Source organism: Echinops telfairi, unplaced genomic scaffold (genome assembly GCF_000313985.2).
Source record: "Echinops telfairi isolate 266 unplaced genomic scaffold, ASM31398v2 ScPeMD7_655;HRSCAF=1070, whole genome shotgun sequence".
Classification (NCBI taxonomy): domain Eukaryota; kingdom Metazoa; phylum Chordata; class Mammalia; order Afrosoricida; family Tenrecidae; genus Echinops; species Echinops telfairi.
Window position 1 is genome coordinate 34,135,549 of NW_022104553.1, and position 20,747 is coordinate 34,156,295.

The following is a 20,747-nucleotide window of genomic DNA, read 5'->3' on the forward strand; positions in this document are numbered from 1 at the left end:
CGGGAATAACCCTCAGGCCCCCAGTTTCTCCCGCAGATTGGGAGGCAGTGGTCTCTACTGTGTCTGAGCCAGCTGACCCTCAGCCCCCGCCAGGCCCCCAGCCAGGAGTCTGGCCCAGTTCCCGGGTGCCTAGCCCAGAAGGGTGTCTTCTGGTGTTTCTCCTCTTCCCCACGCCAGAGACTTCCTTTGCTTTTCTGGTTCGCTGTGTTGCAGTCTCTGGCCACAGCCAGCCTCTCCCTGTGTCCTGTTGTACCTCCAGGTGACAGGAACGGTGCCCCTGGTCGGGCGCTCCGGGATCCTGGGTGAGCTGCACAACAATGTCTTCTGTGGCGTGGCCTGTGGCCAGGGCCGGATGGCAGGCCACACTTTCTGTGTGTCCTACTCGGGCCTCCTCTGCCAGTTCAGCGAGAAGAGGGTGCTGGAGAAGTGGATCAACCTGAAGGTACTGCCCACCCACCTCCCCGTCCCTCTGCTCTGGGCCTGGTGTGACTTTTATTCTGGATGAGCGATTCCCCCTCTGCGAGGATTGGGGAAGCGGCCAAGCTCCTGCCAGGGCTGATGTGGTCGTTCCAGGACAGTCACCCAGAGCAGGCACTTGGCACCGGGCTCGGAGCCCACCAAGACGCCAGGTTACAGCGAATCCCTCAACGTGGTTGAAGTCCATCCACACATCTCCTCAGGAGCCCTGGTGGTGTTCGTTAGGCATTGGACTGCTAACCACCAGGTCAGAAGCTTTGAAACCCCCAGCAGCTCTACTGGAGCGAGAGGAGGCGTTCTCCTTCCATAGGGGTTCAGGTCTCGGAAACCCCCAGGCGAAGTTCCAGCCAGCCCTTAGGGTCACTGTGAGTCTGCTTCAACTCCACAGCCATGAGTTTGCTTGAGTTATTTGAGATGTGTCTCTTTTTCCCTGAGGGCCCTGGGCCGGCTTGTGGACTGACTGCTTTGTTTTGTTCTGTATTGAAATCTAACTTAGCATTGGCTTAATGCTTTTTGTACTACAAAAATTATTGTATTACAAAAATTGCAAAGTTCATGCGGTGTTAAACTCAAAACTGATTTCTCGAAGTTGATACAACGCTGGTTCTTCCTCGTCTGTGGGGCTGTGCCCACGCTGTTCCTCGGGCTGCCTGCTGGTGGCACAGGAGCTGCACACTTTCTGCTGCTTTTCTGGGCGTGCCCTGGGTCGCCTTCGAGGTTGATGGCATGATGGGCCGTGTAGAAGCATCCTGAGTTTTGTCAGTTCAACTCCGTTTGATTTTTTTTTCCCTTCCTTGACTTCCCTTCCTAGACCTGATAATGTTTTAAGCAAGTCAGCAGCTTTGGACACACGGGGGTTAGTGCCTGAGCAGATTTCTCCAATGACTGATGAGTTCAGTTCCATTCATTTGGGGAGAACTCCTCTAATCTCCCTCTAAAGCCGCGGTTCTCAACCTGTAAATCATGACCTCTTTGGGGGTCAACCGACCCTTAAAAAATTTTTTTTTAATCATTTTATTGGGGGCTCGTACAATTCTCATCATAATCCATACATACATCCATTGTGTCAAGCACATATGCACATCTGTTGCCATCATCTCTCTCCAAACGACCCTTTCACAGGGTCGCCCGATTCATAACAGTAGCAAAATTACAGTGATGAGGTAGCAACAAAAATAATTTGATGGTTGGGGGGGTCACCACCACATGAGGAAGGTTGGGAACCACTGCTCTAAGGCCTGGCACTTCCAGCCCCTCCTGCCTGCATGCCCTGTGAGGGTAGGAAGTTCTTACCAGGTGTCCTGTCTTCTGTCCAGCTTTGAAATGTCACCTTTCTGGAGTCCTCTGTAAGCGACTGGCAATCCCATTTCCAGGCAGGAATCAACAGGGCTCCTGCCAGCGACCGGCTGCGTGGCTGTTTGTTTTCTACACACGGCCCCCTACCTCTGCCTGCTGCCACCTTTCCTTCCAGAGTGACAAGTCCCCGATCCCTGACATTGTGAAATGTGCTCCACTGGGCATCTCTTGAGGCCCTCCCTCGGCTCCTGGGCTGGGCCATACCCAGCACCCAGCTGACTTGGGTCCCCCTTGCTCCCACAGGTCTCCCTGTCCTCGTGCCTCTGTGTCAGCGAGGAGCTCATTTTCTGCGGCTGCACAGACGGGATCGTCCGCATCTTCCAGGCCGACAGCCTGCAGTACCTCGCCAACCTGCCCAAGCCCCACTACCTCGGGGTGGATGTGGCCCAGGGACTGGAGCCCAGGTACTGCCCCGAGTCTGTCCACAGGCGTCTGCATTTGCCTACCCATCTGTCCATCCTGCAAGCAGGAGGGGTTCTCTTAGAGCCTGGTGGGCATTCTAGCAATGCACAGAGCCAACAAGGCAAGGCCCTGGGTGAGGCTAGGCAAGGGGGACCGAGGAACAAAAGGGGTGCTGTGGTCATTGTTAAGTGCCATTGAGTTGATTGCAATGTATAGTGTCTCCGTGTGGTGGAGCAGAATCCCCCATAGGGTGTTCTAGCAGACATTTTTCAGGTGTGGGTGCCCTGGTGGCTTAGTGTTATGCATTGGGCTGTTCACAACCACCAGCTGCTCCACGGGAGAAGGACGGAGTTCTACTCCCGTAAACCCAGAGAGGCAGTTCTGCCCGGTCCTTTAGGGCTGCTAGGAGTCGGCATCGACCTGATGGCCGTACGTTTGGTTTGGTTTGGTTTGGTTTTGGTTTAATCTTGAGCGGGGTAGATCTTTCACCTACAGAACCGCCAGGTGGGGGCAGATTGCCACGCTCTCGAGAGGTGAGCAGGCGTAACCACTGTGCCACAAAGACTCCGGAAACAGGGATGAACCAGATCACCTCAGACACGTGCTGTGAAGGGAATAACCTCGCTGGAGCACAAATATATCAGATATATCCATCCACATGGGAAACCTGGATTCAATGGCTGCAGAGTACTGGCTCTGGGCCAGACTTCCAGGCAGTCCTGTGCTGGTGGTGGAGGAGCCCAGCAGGACTTGAAGAAGAGGGCCTGGGGTGGGTGGGGAGCTCTGTTGAGGGGAGCGTCTGGTGAGAAGGCGCACAGAGCTGGGTCCCAGACAGCGGGGATGAGTGCACTGGCTTTAAGCAACTCAGCACCCTGAGCTTGGCAAGTCCCAGGAATAGCCAGGGACTGACTATGCCTGTGTGTTGAGAAAGGATGATAGGAGAGGAAGTCTGCCCCAGCCTGTAGATCCACCGAAGGAGCTGTAGTCTGAGCTGAGGCCACGGGCACTGGTGTTACGGGAAGCAGGCCTGTGGATCAGGTCTCTGGCTGTCATGCTGGGACGGGGGCAGGCTAAGCTGTGGCATCCTTCCCCTTTGTTCTAAGTCGAAGGAAGGTGTCTGACCAGGGCGTTTGGGGTGTGTGGGACCCTCTTTACCAATGGTTGGTGTGTGACACTCTTCCGTTGGGTGGGGTGTGGTGCTCCCCCTGTACTTCCGATTCCTCATCTGTAAGATACAGTGTCTACCTCTGGTGGTAGTTAGCTCTCAGCCTGCCCCTAGTAAGTGCTCCGTGAAGTGGGGCTTTTGTGCAGGACAGCCCCCCCGGCCCCCTGCACGGGGTTGGCTCCTGTGCTGGTGGAGCTAAGGAGAGACCAGGCCTGAGGTACATGCCCGCCCATCCTCCCCCGTTCAGAGGGGGAATGGGAACTGGGGCTGGGTGGGCTGAGGGGAGGGGAAAAGTTAACTGGACTGAGAAGCTCAAGTGCCCTCTGTCCGATGCCAGACAGAAGCTTCTAGTTTTCCACCTTCTTGTTAGGGACACAGCAAAGGCAGCCGGAGTTGTGGCCTGGGAGCAGGAGAGACGACGGACTGCAAATAGCATGAAAGATGGCATTGCCAGGCAGGGGGCAGTTGGTGGCTCATCAGACCTGGATGTCACCCCTCCCAGGGACCTGGATGGTGACTGCTGATCCTTTGTGGCCTTGTTAGCTTCCTCTTCCGCAGGAAGGCTGAAGCAGTTTACCCAGATACGGTGGCGCTGACCTTTGACCCCACACACCAGTGGCTGTCGTGCGTGTATAAAGACCACAGCATCTACATCTGGGATGTCAAGGACATCCACAGCGTGAGCAAGATGTGGTCAGAACTGTTCCACAGCTCCTACGTCTGGAGCGTCGAGGTGAGCCCCGCCCTCACCCTCCCTCCGCCCTGCGCAGTTCCAGCCAAGCTCCCCTTCAACAGATGCTTAGTGGGCTCTGTTCTGGCTCTGCTTTAGAGCCTGGGGCACAGCTGGAAGGAAAACGGACAAGCAGTCCAGTCCCCAGCAGCCAATGGTCTGGTGGGGGAATCCAGCCATGATGTCAGGCCTCTGACTGCGGTAATCCCCCTGCCTCTACACAGCTGAGGTTTCTGTCGATAACACTTTTCTGAAACAAGAATGTGTTCAAGAACTTTTTTTCTTATATATGAATGCATTCCCCTTGGGAAACAGTCACATCTTTCAGGAGACTTTGTTGGGTATGTGTTGGATTAACCACTGGGTCGGCAGTTCAAACTCACTCACCACTCCAAGACAGAAAGCGGAGGCTGTCTGCGCCCATAAAGATTTACAGCCTTGGAAACCCTATCCGCTGCATGAGTCGGAATGGGCTGAGTGGTGGTACATTTGACTGTTGTTTTGGTTTTTTTAAAAATGTTCAACCAAAATCTCTTTTAATGTTTAACATGAGTTTATATGTCATTAAAGACCCCAAGACCACTTCAGTTTTCCTTTTTTTGGCCCCCTCAGACCAATATGTAGATCTGAGAGTTAAGGAATCTAGAGGGTTTTTGTTTTCATGAAGCAATTTTTATTTTATTTTATTTTTTTCACATTAAAACCTACGTTTCCTCCCGGTGACCCATCCCTCCCCTATTTTGAGCACCTCCTCACCCTGCCACCCTCCTCCAATACTCACCTGCTCTTTTCAGATGATGTATTCATTTATCAGGGGTCCATGAGGTGGGGGAGGGAGGGTAAAAAGAGGAGCTGATAACAAGGCTTCAAATAGAAAGAAAATATTTTGAAAGTGATGATGGCAATATATGTACAAATGTGCTTACTACAATTGGCATATGGATTGTTATAAGAGCTATAAGAGCCCCCAATAAAAGGTTTATTAAAATTTTAAAAAGTAAGTGTGTGTGTGTAGGTATGTATATACATCTATACGAGGTTTTCCAAAAGTGCATGAAAAATGCAATTAAAAGTCAATTCATTTTTTAAAAATCATTTTATTGGGGGATCGTACAACTCTTATCACAATCCATATATCCATTGTGTGTCAAGCACATTTGTACATTTGTTGCCATCATCATTCTCAAAACATTTGCTTTCTACTTGAGCCCTTGGTATTGGCTCCTCATTTTTTAGTCAATTCACTTTCTCCATGATTTTTCTTTTACTTGTGAATTAGATGAGGTCCATGGACTTTTTGAAGCCCCTCGTGTGTGTGTAAATATATCTCTAGCAACAAAAGTATCTGCTGGTGGGTCTTTTAATCAGTTCTGGAGGCATCTTACTTAGAAATGGCCGCTTCTACCCCATTATCATCCTTGTGTAACTCTGATGCCATTTAAAAAGTTTTTAAACCATGAAATCAAGAAGTCTAGAATAGCCACAGAAAGGCCTGGACAAGTTATCAGTTATGATTAGCAGCTCTCGGTGCTCGGTGAGTAGGCTCGTCTGTGTTGGAGATTGTCATGTGGTGCCACTCTGTCACTTCTCCCAGGAGACATGCCCTTCATCGTGATGAGTCATCCATGGGGTCCCCACCGGGGACAGCTTCTATAGAACAGCCAGGATCAGTGCCGGATTCTCTTCCTCTACTTATAGGTTCTACAGCTAATAAGTAATCCGTCGTCTTATATGATATTATGTAAACTCATATATTTAACTAGATATAATTTAACCATATTGCTGTAGCTCCTTGGTCCTTCAAGAAGTCCAGTACTCAAGGCCACAGGGGATGATGGAACTACAGTATGCCCAATTCTTCATTTGTTTCTCCCCTCATTACACAGACGACAGTCCAAGAATGAAGATAATTGTTGAATTCTAGAAATAGTTAAGAATGGTTGTTTCCATATGTTCTTTCTGGTTGTTGAAGCTCGTACTTGACCTACATGATCTGATCATGTAGCCATTCCTCTCCCTGTGAGTATCATTTTTGGGAGGGACACAGGTTTAGATGAGGGAGCTTAAAAAAGACCTTGCGAAAACTCCACAATCATCCCTTTTCTCTGTGACCTTTTTGAAGTCCCCTTTAATTGGTGGGCAAACACACTGCAAAAGCATACAATTGAACAAGTACATTCCACATCATCCTAAAAAAAGATTTCCCCTATAATGAATAACGTTTAAGTATAATTAGGTATTGCTGCTTTTTTTGCCATTCAAATGGGCATTGTGCTTTAAACAAAAGATTTTTAATGAAGGCTATAAAATATTAATATGCAAATTTGGAGTGTTGTTTTTATTTTCCCCTGGCATAAAAATTCGGAACTAGGTTTATGGTTGAACCAATCTTCTTAATTGGGGTTTTATAAGAAGCAGTGTAGAAATAGAAGGCAGCTGAAGATATAAAGCCCTAGAATGCGTAAGTGTCTGTTCAACTATTGTAGATGTCACTGGACTCCACCAAGTAAGATCCTTCCTTTTTCCCATCTACTGTGGCTTTTCAGTTAAAATTTTGTTTATAAAAGAAATTAGTGTAAAAATAATAGCACACAATTAAAGTACACAATTCAGTGGCACTTAGTACATTGACGATGTTGGGCAGTCATCCCTGCTGCTTCCAGAACATCTTCATCATTTCAGACTTCCTTAGAGGGCACCACTTACCATTCCCACCAGCACCAGATAAGGGTGCCAACTTGGTGCATTTTGGCCAGCACTTTTTGTTTTCCATTTAAAAATTAAAGGTTTCCTAGTTGGCATGAAGTGGAACTTCAGTGTGGTTTTGATTAGCATCTCCCTAATAACTAATGACTAGGCATCTTTTCATTTGCCTGTTGGCTTTCTTTGTAGCTATGGGGTGGGGGTGGGGGGCTTCAAAAAGTTTGTAGAAAACAGAATTAAAAGATAGTGGAATTTTTCCACATCGTGTTTGGAGCTCCTTTGTGTCTGTAGAAATGTGAATTCACAGTTTTGGGGGTCCTCTTTTTAATGGGATTGTTTTGCATTTTGGTGTAAGAGTTCTTAAATAGATTCTGGATACTAGGTCCTCATAAATGATTTGCAAATGTATTTTCCCATTCTGTAGATTGTCTTCTCACTTTCTTGAAAATGCCCATCCACACACAAAAGCCTTTAATTTTGATGAGTTTCCACTTATTTTTTCTTTTATTGTTTGTGCCTTTGGTGCCATATAGGAAATCATTGCCAAATCCAAGGTTATGAAGATGTACGCTCGTGTTCTCCAAGCACGTTATGTCTTAGCGCTTACATTTGGGTCTTTGATCCATTCTTTTTTTTTTTTTTTATCCATTCTTTTAGGAAGCTTTTTTCCCTCCTCACACGTAGGTAAAGGATTAATTACAGAGCCTATCGTCATCTTACAGCAGTTCATGCACCATCTGATAGAAGTCATCCATCCCAAGACCTTCAGTGCACCATCACTTACCCACTTCGTCCCTGTGCGCCTGTTTCTTCTTTAACCCTCTGACCTTTGTCCTTGCACAGATGTTACCATTTGCTCTTCAGTGGTTGTTTAGTCTGACAGTCACACATAAAGGGTAAGGGCAATAGCTTCAGGGGTCCCATCTGTCTGCCAAACCTGTAAGCCTGGCCTCTTAGGGTTTTGAGTTAGTTTCTTAGTCTAGCTAAAGAGTTGTGACTTGTGCCTCAGTTGATTTTCTCGATTGTTTTTCTACTCCTTTTATTTATCTGCTGATTTTTATTATATCCTTTTTTTCTCTTAGCTTTGGATTTAATTTGCTCGTCTTTTTCTAGTTCCATAAGGTGTGAAGTTATTGATTTGATATATTTCTCTTTTAGGTATTTTTGTTTGTTTGTTTTTAAATCATTTTATTAGGGGCTCATACAACTCTTATCACATTCCATACACACATCAATTGTGTAAAGCGTATTTGTACATTCATTGCCCTCATTCTCAAAACATTTCCTCTCCACTTAAGCCCCCAGCATTAGGTCCTCATTTTCCCCCTCCCTCCCCGCTCCCCCCTCCCTCATGAGCCTTTGATAATTTATAAATTGTTATTTTGTCATATCTTGCCCTGTCCGACATCTCCCTTCACCCACTTTTTGGTTGTCCGTCCCCCAGGGAGGGGGTCACATATAGTTCCTTGTAATCAGTTCCCTCTTTCCAACCCACTCTCTCTCTACCCTCCCAGTATCGCCACTCACTCCACTGGTCCTGTAGGGCTCATCCGCCCTGGATTCCCTGGATTTCCAGTTCCTATCTGTAACGTGTACATCCTCTGGTCTAGCCAGGCTTGCAAGGTAGAATTCGGATCATGATAGTGTTGGGAGGGAGGAAACATTTAGGGACTAGAGGAAAGTTGTATTTCTCATCGTTGCTACATCACCCCCTGACTGGCTTGTCTCCTCCCCGAGACCCTTCTGCAAGGGGATCTCCAGTGACCTACTAATGGGCTTTGGGTCTCCACTCCGCACTCCCCCCATCATTCACTATGGTAAGATTTTTTTGTTCTGATGATGCCTTATACCTGATCCCTTCGACACCTCGTGGTTGCATAGGCTGGTGTGCTTCTTCCATGTGGGTTTTGTTGCTTCTGAGCTTGATGGCCGCTTGATTACCTTCAAGCTTTTAAGACCCCAGACGCTATATTTTTTGATAGCCGGGCACCATCAGCTTTCTTCGCCACATTTGCTTATGCACCCATTTGTGTTCAGTGATCCATTCGACACCTCGTGATCACACAGGCTGATACGTTGTTCCATGTGGGCTTTGTTGCTTCTGAGCTAGGTGGCCGCTTGTTTACCTTCAAGCTTTTAAGACCCCAGACACTATATCTTTTGATAGCCGGGCACCATCAGCTTTCTTCACCACATTTGCTTATTCACCCGCTTTGCCTTCACTCTTTTAGGTATTTACAGCTATAAATTTTCTTCTGAACACTGTTTTCACTACATCTCATAAATCTTGGTATGTTGTGTTTTCTTTTGTATTTATCTCCAAGTGTTTTCTAATTTGTCGTGTGGTTTATCCTTTGACCCACTGAAGGTTTAAAAGCATGCTGTTTAATTTCCACAAATGTGAATTTTCCAATTTTTCTTTTCTTATTTCTATTTCCCTTTCGTTGTGTTTGGGGAAGATATTTGGTTTAATGCCAGTCTCTTGTTTTGTGGCCCAACATATGGTATATCCTGAGAATGTTCTGTATGCACTTGAGAAGAACGTGCATTCCGCTGTTTCATATATGTTGTTGATTAGTTCTAGTCGGTTCTGTGTTCTGTGGCGGGAAAAGCAACTCACTGCCATGGATTCGGTTCCAACTCTTAGCGACCCTCTAGGGCTAATAAAACTGTCCCTTTGGGTGTCTGCAGCGGTACATCTTCAAAGGAGCAGAAAGTCTCATCATTTCCCTTGGAGCCACCGATGGGAGTAAAGTGCTGACCCTGTGGTTAGAAACTCAACATATCATCCACTATTCCCCCAGGTCTTCGTACGGTATCTGTCAACTCATTTCTTACGGATCTGTCTAGTTCTGTCCATTACTGAAAATGGCATAGGAACTAATTTTTATTGTAGAATTGTCTATTTCTTCCTTTGTCAATGTTTACTTTGAATCTCTGTTGATGATACATAATGCTTATAATTGTTATTTTTGGATGAATTGACCCTTTCTTATCAATATACTGTATACATCTCTCATATTAGTGTAACAACCCCAGCTCTCTTTTGCCTGCTGTTTGCATGGAATGGCTTTTTTTCTGAGGAGTGCTGGTGGTGCAGCGGATAATACATTGGGCTGCTAACTGCAGGATCATCAGTTCAATACTACTAGCTGCTCTATGGGAGGAAGATGAGGCTTTCTACTTCTGATTTCCAGTCTCAGACACCACAGGGGAAGCTCTGCCTTGCTCTGTAGGGTTGCTGTCAGTTAGAATTGACTCAATGGAAGTGAGTTTTGTTGAGGTTTTTTTGGGGGGTGGGGGGGCGGGATCTTTTTCTTTCCACGTACTTATTTCCTTGATTCTAAAGCAAGTCTCTTGTAGATAGCATATAATTGGCTCATGTTTCTCTATCCATCTGCTGTCCTCTGACTTTTTATTGGAGGATTTACTACATTTACATTTGAAGTAATTGTTCATAGTGAAGAACTTGATTTTGCTATTTGTTTCTGTGTTTCTTGTTCCGTTTTTACCGTTTACTTGTTATTATTGCTGCCGCCTTGTGTGTTTCGTTCATTCTTTTGATTCCCTTCTTGCTTCCTTTTTGAGTATTTTTAAGTTGCTTTATAGTTACCACAGGGAATATATTTGACCTCCTAAATTTGCGGCAAATTAGTTGAAATTGATACCGACGTAACTTCAATACCATACAAAAGCTCTGCCCCTATACAGCGCCATCTCCTCCTTGACGTTGTTTGTGCCATAGATTACACCTTCATATATCAGCCATTGCACAGATTTATAATTTACTTTTGTTTTTGTCACTTAAATCAGTAGGGAATTTGGAGTTACAAGTCAGAAGTACTATAATACTGCCTTTTATATGTGCCCGGGTAGCTCCGTTTACTGCAGAACTTTATTTCTTCTCAGTTACTTTCTAGGACTCCTTTATTCCCACCAGGCCAGCATGGGGGGGAAACGTTGATCTGACTGAGATTTTGGGTATGTGATGAGTTCTCTCTGCTCACTGTTTCCAGTGCACTGTCTTTGGTTCTCAGTGATCTGGTTGTAAGAGGACTTGGTGTGCATCTCTGAGTTTATTCTACTGTAGAAACTTTTTATTCATTCTTTTTTTTTTTCTTCTTCTTCATTGTTTCTTAAGTTACTCTTTTTTGCCTGCCTCTTTCCCTCTTGGGAAAGCTGTGTTGTGCTCGGCTGCGCTGAGTGGGGGTGCCCCACAGGTGCTTTGGTCTCTGCTCTCTCCTCATTCTCTGTTGTTGTTTCCTGGCCCTGACATGAAACGATTCCGGTTACCTTGGTGGTCGGAGACGCTGTGGGCTCATTCGGCGAATCACAGGTGGCAGCTTGAACCTAGCAGCCACTCTGCGAGAGCAAGATGAAGCTGTCTGCTTCGTTTGGAAAGCCTGGGAGCGAGGCTAATTGGCCTCGCGAGTCACGATGAGTTGGCATGCACTCGGTGGCTGTGAGGGTGGATGGCTCTCCAGGTTCACTGATTATCCTGTCTGCCCAAATCTGCTACTGAACTGTTCCAGTGAATTTTGTTCATTTCAATTTATTGTACTCTCCAGCCAGAGTGTTTTTACTTTTAGAGTTTTTCTCTCTTGATTCATGTTCTCCATGGGGTAAGCCTTTGTTCTTCCGGTCTGCTTTAGCAGACAGAGTCCACAGTTTCCTTTAGCTCTCGCAGATGTTTCAAATCAGACAGTTGATTTTAATTCTTAAATGGGTAGGAAAGAGGGAACCGATTACATGGAACTGTGTGTGACCTCCTCCCTGGGGGACAGACAACCGAAAAGTGGGGGAAGGGAGACGTCGGACAGGGCAAGACATGACAAAATACCAATTTATAAACTATCAAGGGCTCATGAGGGAGGGGGGAGCGGGGAGGGAGGGAAAAATGAGGACCTAATGTCGGGGGTTTAAATGGAGAGAAAATGTTTTGAGAATGATGAGGGCAATGAATGTACAAATGCGCTTTACACAATTGATGTGTGCATGGATTGGGATAACAGTTGTATGAGCCCCTAATAAAATGTTTAAAAAAAACAATAAATAAACAAACAAACAAATAAATAAATAAGAGGCCCCCCCCAAAAAAAGAGCCATTATTTGAAGTCTGTACTAGTCTCGGTGTTATTTCTGCTGCTTCCTTTTCTTTTTCTGCTGCTGTTCTTACCATGTTATTTTATTTCCTTTATTGCTTACTGATTTTTGAGTGAGCTTTCTTTCCTCTTTTTAAAAATTTTTTGTGGGGATGTTTTAAAATCTGGTCTAACAATGGGCCATGGATACTATATGGTAGTAATTTGCGTTTGTTTCTTTTAGTGTATCTTTAAGATAGCTGTCACACTAGATCTGCTGACCTGCAGGTTTACCCCCAATACACCAGTGGTCTATCAAATCGTGCTCGCTGAGCTGGTTGTGATGGTCCACTCTTTGCCTTGTTCTCTGGGAACCGTAGGTGTATCCCGAGTTTGAAGATCAGAGGGCTTGTCTGCCATCAGGATCTTTTCTGACTTGTTCTTCAGACAACACCATTCGCTTCTGGAATATGGACAGCAGCCCTGATTCTCACTGGAAGAGAAACATCTTCAGCAACGTGAGTGGCTTCAGCATGAACTCTGAACTCTCCCTGAGGAGGAAAGAGCCGACGTTAAACTAGGAATGGGGCCCGGAGCGGCTTACAGAGCCGAGGTGTGAAACTGCAGGAGGAGCAGGAGCCCGGAATCAAAGTGGACCGCTTCTGTCTCCCGCCCTCTCATTACACACCCTCGCTCCCTCGCCCTGGCTGTCCTCTGCCAGTCACTGGCTGAGCTCCAGGCACACGTGGGTGAGGCCAGCCCAGGCGCCTGACCCTTTCAGCAGAGAGATGCGTTCCCCAAGTCTTAAGTCAGAATTCCTGTAGACATCCCATGGGCCAGCACGCAGGGACCTCCCTTCCCTATCTGGGGAGCTGCCACACAGCAGGGAACGAATAGGGAACTGGGTGAAAACTGTTTGCTGAAGAAACGGCTGATATCACGAGGGTAGTTATTGAGCTGCTCTGGGGACCTGAGGCCTGAGTCACTCCTTTATCCACACAGAGCTTTACCCCGGTCTGGGCAGCTGCTGTGCTGTGCAATAGGCCGGGGATACGGCAGGGACCACACCCTTCTCCTGCCTTTGTGGTATCAACACACAGGTCAAGGGAGGCAGACAGTGAACTGATAACTGTCCAAGTTATGGCCTAATCATAAGTGTGATAAGTGCCGTGAGGGAAAATTGCAGGGTGCCAATGGAAGATATAACAAGGGCCTCTGGACACCAGGGCAACTTCCCAGAGGAAGTGATGCTGAAATACAGAGCATTGTCCGGTGAGAACGTTCAAGGCCAAGGGAATAATCTGTGCAAAGGGCCTGAGGTGGGAAAGAGCTTGGTTCATTGCACAGCTTCACCCTGCTGTCAGGGCCAGCGGGTAACTGACTGTCTGCGTGGTGAAGCTCCCAGCTGGAAGTTGGCCCTTTGTTGCTCGTGAAGAAGGGGAGGCTGGCTCCTGGGAAGCCTCGGACATGCTGAGGGTCTGGGTTCCTTGCAACACTGACCATGGCCCTCTCCTTCCTGCAGACGCTCCTGAAGGTGGTGTATGTGGAGAATGACATCCAGCACCTGCAGGATGTGTCCCACTTCCCAGACCGGGGCATCGAGAACGGGGCGCCTGTGGATGTGAAAGCCGGCGTGCGAGTTATGCAGGTCAGTCCTGATGGCCAGCACCTGGCTTCAGGCGACCGAAGCGGCAATCTGAGGCAAGTGGGCCTTGGCAGGGGTCTAGTATGCGCCTCCCAGCCTGGGTGTGGGCACTCCAGGGGTGGCGAGTGTTGGTGCCTACGGCTGCCCACCAGGACGGCCACAGTCTAGGAACCAGCCACCTTGGGAACATAAGCTGAGAGGGGGCTTCCAGCAGGGCCGAGAGCAGGGTAGCTGACAGACCTCAGCGGCTGTTGCATGCAGACGCTAGAGTGGCATCAGAAGGGGCTCGCAAGCGCACGTGCTAGTGTTTGCTAGCCATGCAGCACCACTAGTCCAGAGCCATGAGGGACGCCCGCGAGAGGCAGGGAGGGCTGTGGCCCTGGGCACACTCACTTCCCCTGCTGGAGGTTTTCGAGACGTCCACAGCCCAGGACCTGCTGTCCCGCCCTAAGCCCCGTCACAGGGACTAGGTTTGGAAGGATGAAAATGCACTGTGGTCCCCGGAGTGCAGGGGCTATTAGAAAAGGAAGGGATTGGCGGACTGGAGAGTATGTGTCCCACAGAGGGGCAAGCACCCAGTCGCCTCTCGCTCCGTGGTCGGAGAAGAGCACAGAGGGCCGCCTCTGCCCTGGGCCTGTGCCTGGGCTGCTCCCACTCGGGCACTGTTTCCCAGCCATCGCATAGAGCCCCGTCGGAGGTGACGCGGGCTGCTAATGCTGACAGGCTCAGCCCTGAGCGCCACCAGCTGGACAGCCGGAGCTCCTCCCACAGAGGACCCAGGGAGGCCACCCTCTCACGGTGCTGTGGTGTGAACCCTGCCTCAGCTCCACTTTCCGATGGGTTGACCGAGGCGAGGGGTCAAGTGGCGACTAAGATCACACAAGTCTCTTATTAAAACCCTGGTTGGCCTGTTGCCCATGTGTGACATCCCAGGGACGGAATGAAGTCTGGATTTGAGACTTTTTTTTTTTAATTAAGAACTGTTTTTTTTTTTTGGGGGGGTGGGGATTTGAGACTTTTAAGAAAGGTCAGAATCAAATGTTCCCACCCATGGGTCCTATCCTTGAGCCTGACCCCTCACCCCTCACTCAGCCCCTGGGACTTGCTCAGGTGCAGCCTGCTCTAGCCCCCACTCCCTGTGATGGCTCTTCCCTGGGAGTCCATGAGGTTGCACCAGGCTCGGCACTACTCCCTTCAGATGGGAGGTGTCCTGCTGAGAAGATGGGCTTGGGCATCCTCGGACGAGTGCACGGTGCAGGGCGTCCCCGTTCCCCCTCCGCTCCCCAGGGCTGGGGTTGGCTGTGGACAGGGTGCAGCAGGCAGTGTCTGTCTGTCTCCAGGATCCACGAGCTGCACTTCATGGATGAGCTGCTCAAGGTGGAGGCGCACGATGCTGAGGTGCTGTGCCTGGAGTACTCCAAGCCAGAGACCGGTGAGCCCCATAGGGTGGCCCCCGGCAAAGACACCAGATAGAGTGGGGTAGGCAGCATCTGATGGGGCTGTGGGTCACAGTGGGGAGTCCTGTGTTCAGTTAGGGCCTCTACGGGTGGGCTCTGGGACCCCAAGAAGCAAGGCACTTGCAGGACTGCTCCTTGCTGGCCCTGAGCACCCCGAGCCATGCCAAGGCTCCACCAAGAAACCAGAGGGATCCCTGAGAAACCAGAAAGATGCCATTCCTTGGTCCCAGAAGATTCAGAAGTCAGTGGCGAATGGATGAAGGAGTGCATGAACCAGCTGAGCTCCCCCGGGAGGCTAGATTATCAGTGTTAATGAGAGGGGTCCCTTTGAAAACGTTGGAGCATACCAACAAGCTGAAAGACCATGGCCATGGACATCCCATACCCGTCTCCTGGGTCCTCCGGCCTTTTCTAAAAAATCTGTCATTTAGATCCTGTCAGACTATGACGCAACGAGGAGGCTTCAAATGTTGATAAGAAAATTCATCTGTCTTTTCCTTTTTCCATGAACTCTGGAGGTCCCGGTGCACATATGATAGCAAAAGCATGACCATTTGTTTTCTTTTGCTGATTTATTCAAGAGCAAGTTGCCGGGGTGATGCCGCCTCAGCTTCAGGGGTGTGTCCCGGGTCGGGGGACGTCTGTTTACATCTGACTTTGATGGGATTTCACTTTTGGCCCTCCCTGTCACTCATCCTGTGGCCCATGAGCCAGTGTTGTTGGTGGTCACAAGGTTGCCCTCTCACCCTCCGTTTCCTGATTCACGCTCACCGTTGAACTGTCCTGGCTCTGTAGCCCCCAGAGCCTGCGCGTGTCTAAGCTTTGGGCTTGCTGGAGGGGCCAGGCCCGCCCTTTGTAGACTCTCCCTCGGCGTGGGGCTGCCGTCGGCTTTCCTTCGGACGGTACTTTGGGGGCAGGACTAGGTGGGGCTGTGTCCTGGAGAAGGTAACTAGTGAACAAGGACCTTTTCCCACATTCTGTTCTCCTTCTCATCTTCCACCCACCACCTTCTCTTTCACTCTCCGTGTTCAGTACACCTTTGCTGAGCTCCTGCCTCCGGAGAGCCTGCCACAGGGTGGGCGCCGTCTGTCGGTGCCAGCAGAAGGAACCAGTCTAGGCCAGTGGGTGGTCAGCAGAGCCTGACCTGGGCCCGGGGGGAAAGCGCATAGAGAGTGAGGGGCAGTGGCTTCAGAAGAGACCCAGAGGTTGTCGGGGCAGAATTCACATGGCATGCCTAGGAGTTCTCGGCAGGACCCTAGAGAATGCCTGCTGTGGGGGTGGTGAGTGGGTAAGGGGCATCCCTATGAATGCCAAGGCTGACCTCCCAGAATGCAGGGAAAGACCACACAGAGCAGGGGCAGGGACCCTTTCGGATGTGGGACGAGTTGGCTGTCATTCCCGGGGCAGGAAAGCCTGGTGGCACAGCTCTTGTGGTGGCCGAGGCAGCCAGACCCCCACCTCTGGGCACCCAGGTCCTGCTTCTCCATCGCAGGGCTGACCTTGCTGGCCTCGGCCAGTCGGGATCGACTGATCCATGTGCTGAACGTGGAGAAGAACTACAACCTGGAGCAGACTCTGGACGACCACTCCTCCTCCATCACGGCCATCAAGTTTGCAGGTGAGCCCGGGCCTCACGAGGAGGGGGATGTGATGGGGGGCGCAACAGCAAGCCCGCCCTCCAGCTCCAACTGCATCCAAAAGTGGACATTTTTCTAACTCAGAAGACTCCCCTCTGAGCTCCGCCTGTTTCAGGCCAGCAGGATCTTGGTTGCCACTTGGGCCCCAGGCAGAGAGCTCCCCTCTGCCACCCAGCATGGGCAGCCCTGGTGAAGCTGGCCCTTCTTGTCCTGGTGTGAAGTGTCTGCTCTTGCCAGAAGCCGACACGGTGCCAAGGCTTCGGGTGTTCTTTGGGGCCAGGTCTAGCTCACAGGCCTCCTGCTCCCACCTGCCTCACACCGATGCTGCCTCACAAAAGGGTGTCAGGTTCCAGGGGGCGAGGGAGTGGAGGGACAGGATAGTCGGAGAGATCCAAGCTGAACAGAAGGCCCATTCTGTGCCAGGCACTGTGTGACTCAGATGTGGATTCTTCCCAGCAGAGATCCCCTGCTTTGCCCTACTTTACCGCTGGGGGAACTTCTGAGGAAGCTCCTTTCTCACCGTCATTGAGCCGACTCATAGCGAGCTCCAGGACAGGGTAGAACTGCCTCTGTGCTTTTCCGAGACTGCCACTCTTTTTGTTTGTCTGTTTATCAGATCATTTAGTCATTTGAAATTACAGACCAGGGGAGCAGTGAGGGCGGTGCTTGTGGCCCTGCCCGTGTAAATCCCACCCCCTCTCTACCCTGGGAGCACCTGGCATAGCACAGGCGCCAGGCCTGTTCGGACAGCTGCAGAGCACAATGTTGAACCAGTATTTACAGCCCATGCCTGACACACTTGTTTGTTCTGCCCCTATGTCTTTAGCCCGGTTCCCGGCAGGTGCTGGCCGCGGCAGTGCCTGGCTGCTCGGGCTGTTTGGGTAAAAGCTAACCAGCCAGTAGCTGCAGACCTCACTGCAAGGCCTCACAGATGGGCGCTGTGGGCCTGCGCTTGATCCGGGCACTTTCTGCACCACCTGGGCCTTGGCTGTGACTGAGGGGGTCCCCATGTGGTGACAGAATGGTGATAGAAGAAGGGCAAGCCAGGCCAGTGAAGGGCTGTCTTTATTGGGCTCAGACCAGGAGTCCACGGGTCTTTAGAACCTCTGTGTACTTGTTGATCTTTGTTTACACCTCCACCTGTTTTCCACAGCATCTGTAGGGGGAGAAAAGGACCATTGGTCAGTGAGACCGTAACTCTTTAAGGGCATAGAAAACCTTGTCTTTCTCCCAAGGAGCAGGCTGGTGGTTTTGAACTGCTGCTCTTATGGTTAGCAGTCCAGCTCATAACCACTACACCACCAAGCAACAGGCTCAGAGAAGCAGCACTACTCTCCCAGAGTCACACAGTCAGTAGGTGCGGAGCCTAGGATCTTGCGTAAGGCTGTTCTTCTCTGAAGCGCAGGCTCAACCAGGAAACCAGAGGGATCCCCACGGCACTGGAAAGATTCAGTTCTCTGGCCTGAGAGGATTTGGAGATGGGGGCAGGGGAGGGGAGGGGAGGCCCACCCTGTGGGAGTTAACTGCTGAAAGCACAAGAATGGGGTCAAAACTAAATTCAAGAATTTCTCATGGAACTGATGCGTCCATCGATGGTACATTCTTGACCATGAGGAGTGGTCTCCTGTCATCTCGTGGGTGGGAATGTGTCATGTCCTTGGTCTTCCCCACTGTCTAACTAAGACGGTAGTGAGCTCACGGTGTTTGAAATGCTGTCATGAGAAGACCCAACAGCTGGTCAGCTAACACTTCCCAGACGTTCTTAAAGGGATCCCGTTCCCTGAGATTTGGGTCATCAAGTCCTGTATCTGGCACCGAGCAGTCTAGCCAGCAGAGCCCTCACCTGTAATGGATGGTCTCGCTCCAGCAGAGGTACCCGGCCAGTCGGAGGTACGGAGCCTAAGCTCAGCTCCTGTGAGCCCGTGCTGGGAACTGCGCAGCCTCACCCCGGTGCTGTGCTCAAAACATGGGCCTATCAGAACCTGTCTGAGCCTCCTTCAACCCTTTTCTGTGACACACAAGAGGGTACCCCCCCAAAAAAACCAACAAAAATGGGAAAAAGCTCCTCTGGACAGAACGTTCCTAGTACACATTTTCCTGCTAGGTGAGCATTGAGCAACTCACTCCGAGTTCACCCAGTGGCATTGCCTGGGAAGGTTCTCTCTGGTCACAGTGAATTTTTTCATAAAAGTTTCAATCGAGCTTTTTTTTTTTTCCTGAACCTCATTTTTTGTGATGGCCCATTTAAAAGAGCAGCATGCAGCTGTGAAATTTTGTTTCCTGCTCAGGAAAAACGCTGCAGAAACGATTGTGATGTTGAACACAGCTTACAAGGACAGCGCTATGGGAAACACTCAACCGTACCAGTTATTTTCTCATGTCGAAAGAGGAGGTGAGATGTCAATTGATGACACACCTTGTGTGGACGTTCGTCAACTTCCTGAACAGACAAAAAGGTTGATAAAACTCGCGTGTTTGTCCTCAAAGACCGATGAAGGCTCGTGGAAGAGATGGGGAAGCCACCTGGACGACCTTGGAGCTCGGTTCAGCGAGTTTTAATGGAAGATTGGGGAATGAAAGGGGTCGCTGCAAAATGTGTGCCTGGGGTTCTGACTGACCAGGAAAAGAGCGTCCATGGGAAACAAGCCGTGCTTTGAAAGAACAGCTGTGAAGGGACCCAGACTTTTCCAAGGTCATTACTGGTGATGAGCCATGGTGCTATTCTTACGACCCTGAAAGCAAAAACATCAACAAAGCCATTGTCACCTCACCCAGAAAAAGCTCATCAAGTGAAATGTAAGATCAAGGTGATGCTCATTTGTTTTTTGGATGTGAGGGGGATAGTGCATTTGGAGTTCATTCCACCAGGTCACACTGTTAATCAAGCTTTCTATTTAGAGGTTCTGAAAAGACTGCGTAACAGTGTGTGACCAAAAAAGGCCCGATTTGTGGCAGACAGGACTGGTTTTGCCATCATGACAATGCGCCTGCTCATGCGGCCATCTCAGTGCACCAGTTTTTGGCAAAAACCAGCATGTCTCTCTTGCCCCACGCACCTTACTCACCTGACCTTGTTCCATGGGCCTTCTTTTTCCGCACTGAGAATGTAGAGGGACACGAAAGGACAGCGATTTGACAGTGTAGGAGAGATGAAGAAAAATTGAGGGAGGTACTGTCAGCCATCTAAACAGATGAGTTTGAAAAGTGTTTCCAAGATTATAATTGCAGAATTGACAAAGGTATTAAGTGTCATGGAGAGTACTTTGAAGGTGATAAGGTTGTTTTGTTAAAAAAAAATTTTTTTTAAATACATAGCTTTGGAAAAAAAATTCCAGTCCCCCCCCCCCCCCAGTACCTCCTGGAACACAGCCAAACAAGTCAACACAGAACATGCATAGCACTTCCAGAATCATTCTGTGAGTGCCCAAGTCGGGCCGTGTCCATAGGGACAAACTAGGTCAGGACAGCGCCTCCCACCCCAGGCTGTGCAGCTGGATTCTTACCCCCACCCTGCAGGACACCCTTAACACTCCCAAGTCATGCTCCCTGCTCGTCCCACCGGGCCCACTCCCTGCAAGCCTCTGTGTGGTATAGAATAGCCCTTCTGTAAGCAGCCGAGTCCTGCTGCAGGGACATCCAAAACTATGTCCGTCCGTCCTTCTGGCTTCACCCTGACTTCAGCCCTGAGGGACACTGGTTCTCTTCCTCTATCAGGAAGTATAAATAGTATAAGCAAGAACACTGATAGCACTTACCATATGGCAGCCACAGGACCAAGGGCTTCCCATAACAATTCCAGTCTGGGAGCTCAGGAGGGGGAGGCCAGGGGGACAGCCGCCTTTCACAAAGAGAAAGTGCTCCAAGCGGAGTCCCTTCCCGACTCCCTGTGCCCCAGGGGACAAGGCCAGCGTGTCCGCCTGCGTTCATGCTTGTACGGGGGTGGGGGTGGGGTGGGTCCTGAGCCTCCAGGAGCCCCCAGCCTGGGGCCTAGCCCCGGCCGAGGAGGAGTGGGTGCTCTGATTGCTCGTGGCAGCATCAGCCACTCTGACCATTGCCTGGCTCCACTCACTCTGTGTGAGCCCTCCTTCCCAATC

The 20,747-nt window shown here is 49.8% G+C and overlaps 1 protein-coding gene across 1 annotated transcript in view; it reads left to right on the top strand.

Moving 5' to 3' along the window:
• Positions 1–20,747, top strand: part of WDR62 (WD repeat domain 62) — a 42,578-nt gene that overhangs the window by 8,585 nt on the left and 13,246 nt on the right. The window contains exons 7-13 of the mRNA XM_045292717.1: positions 260–442; positions 2,077–2,237; positions 3,944–4,133; positions 12,295–12,432; positions 13,437–13,615; positions 14,900–14,991; positions 16,509–16,634. Of these exons, the coding sequence (XP_045148652.1) occupies positions 260–442; positions 2,077–2,237; positions 3,944–4,133; positions 12,295–12,432; positions 13,437–13,615; positions 14,900–14,991; positions 16,509–16,634 (1,069 nt within the window). The remainder of the gene's footprint in view (positions 1–259; positions 443–2,076; positions 2,238–3,943; positions 4,134–12,294; positions 12,433–13,436; positions 13,616–14,899; positions 14,992–16,508; positions 16,635–20,747) is intronic.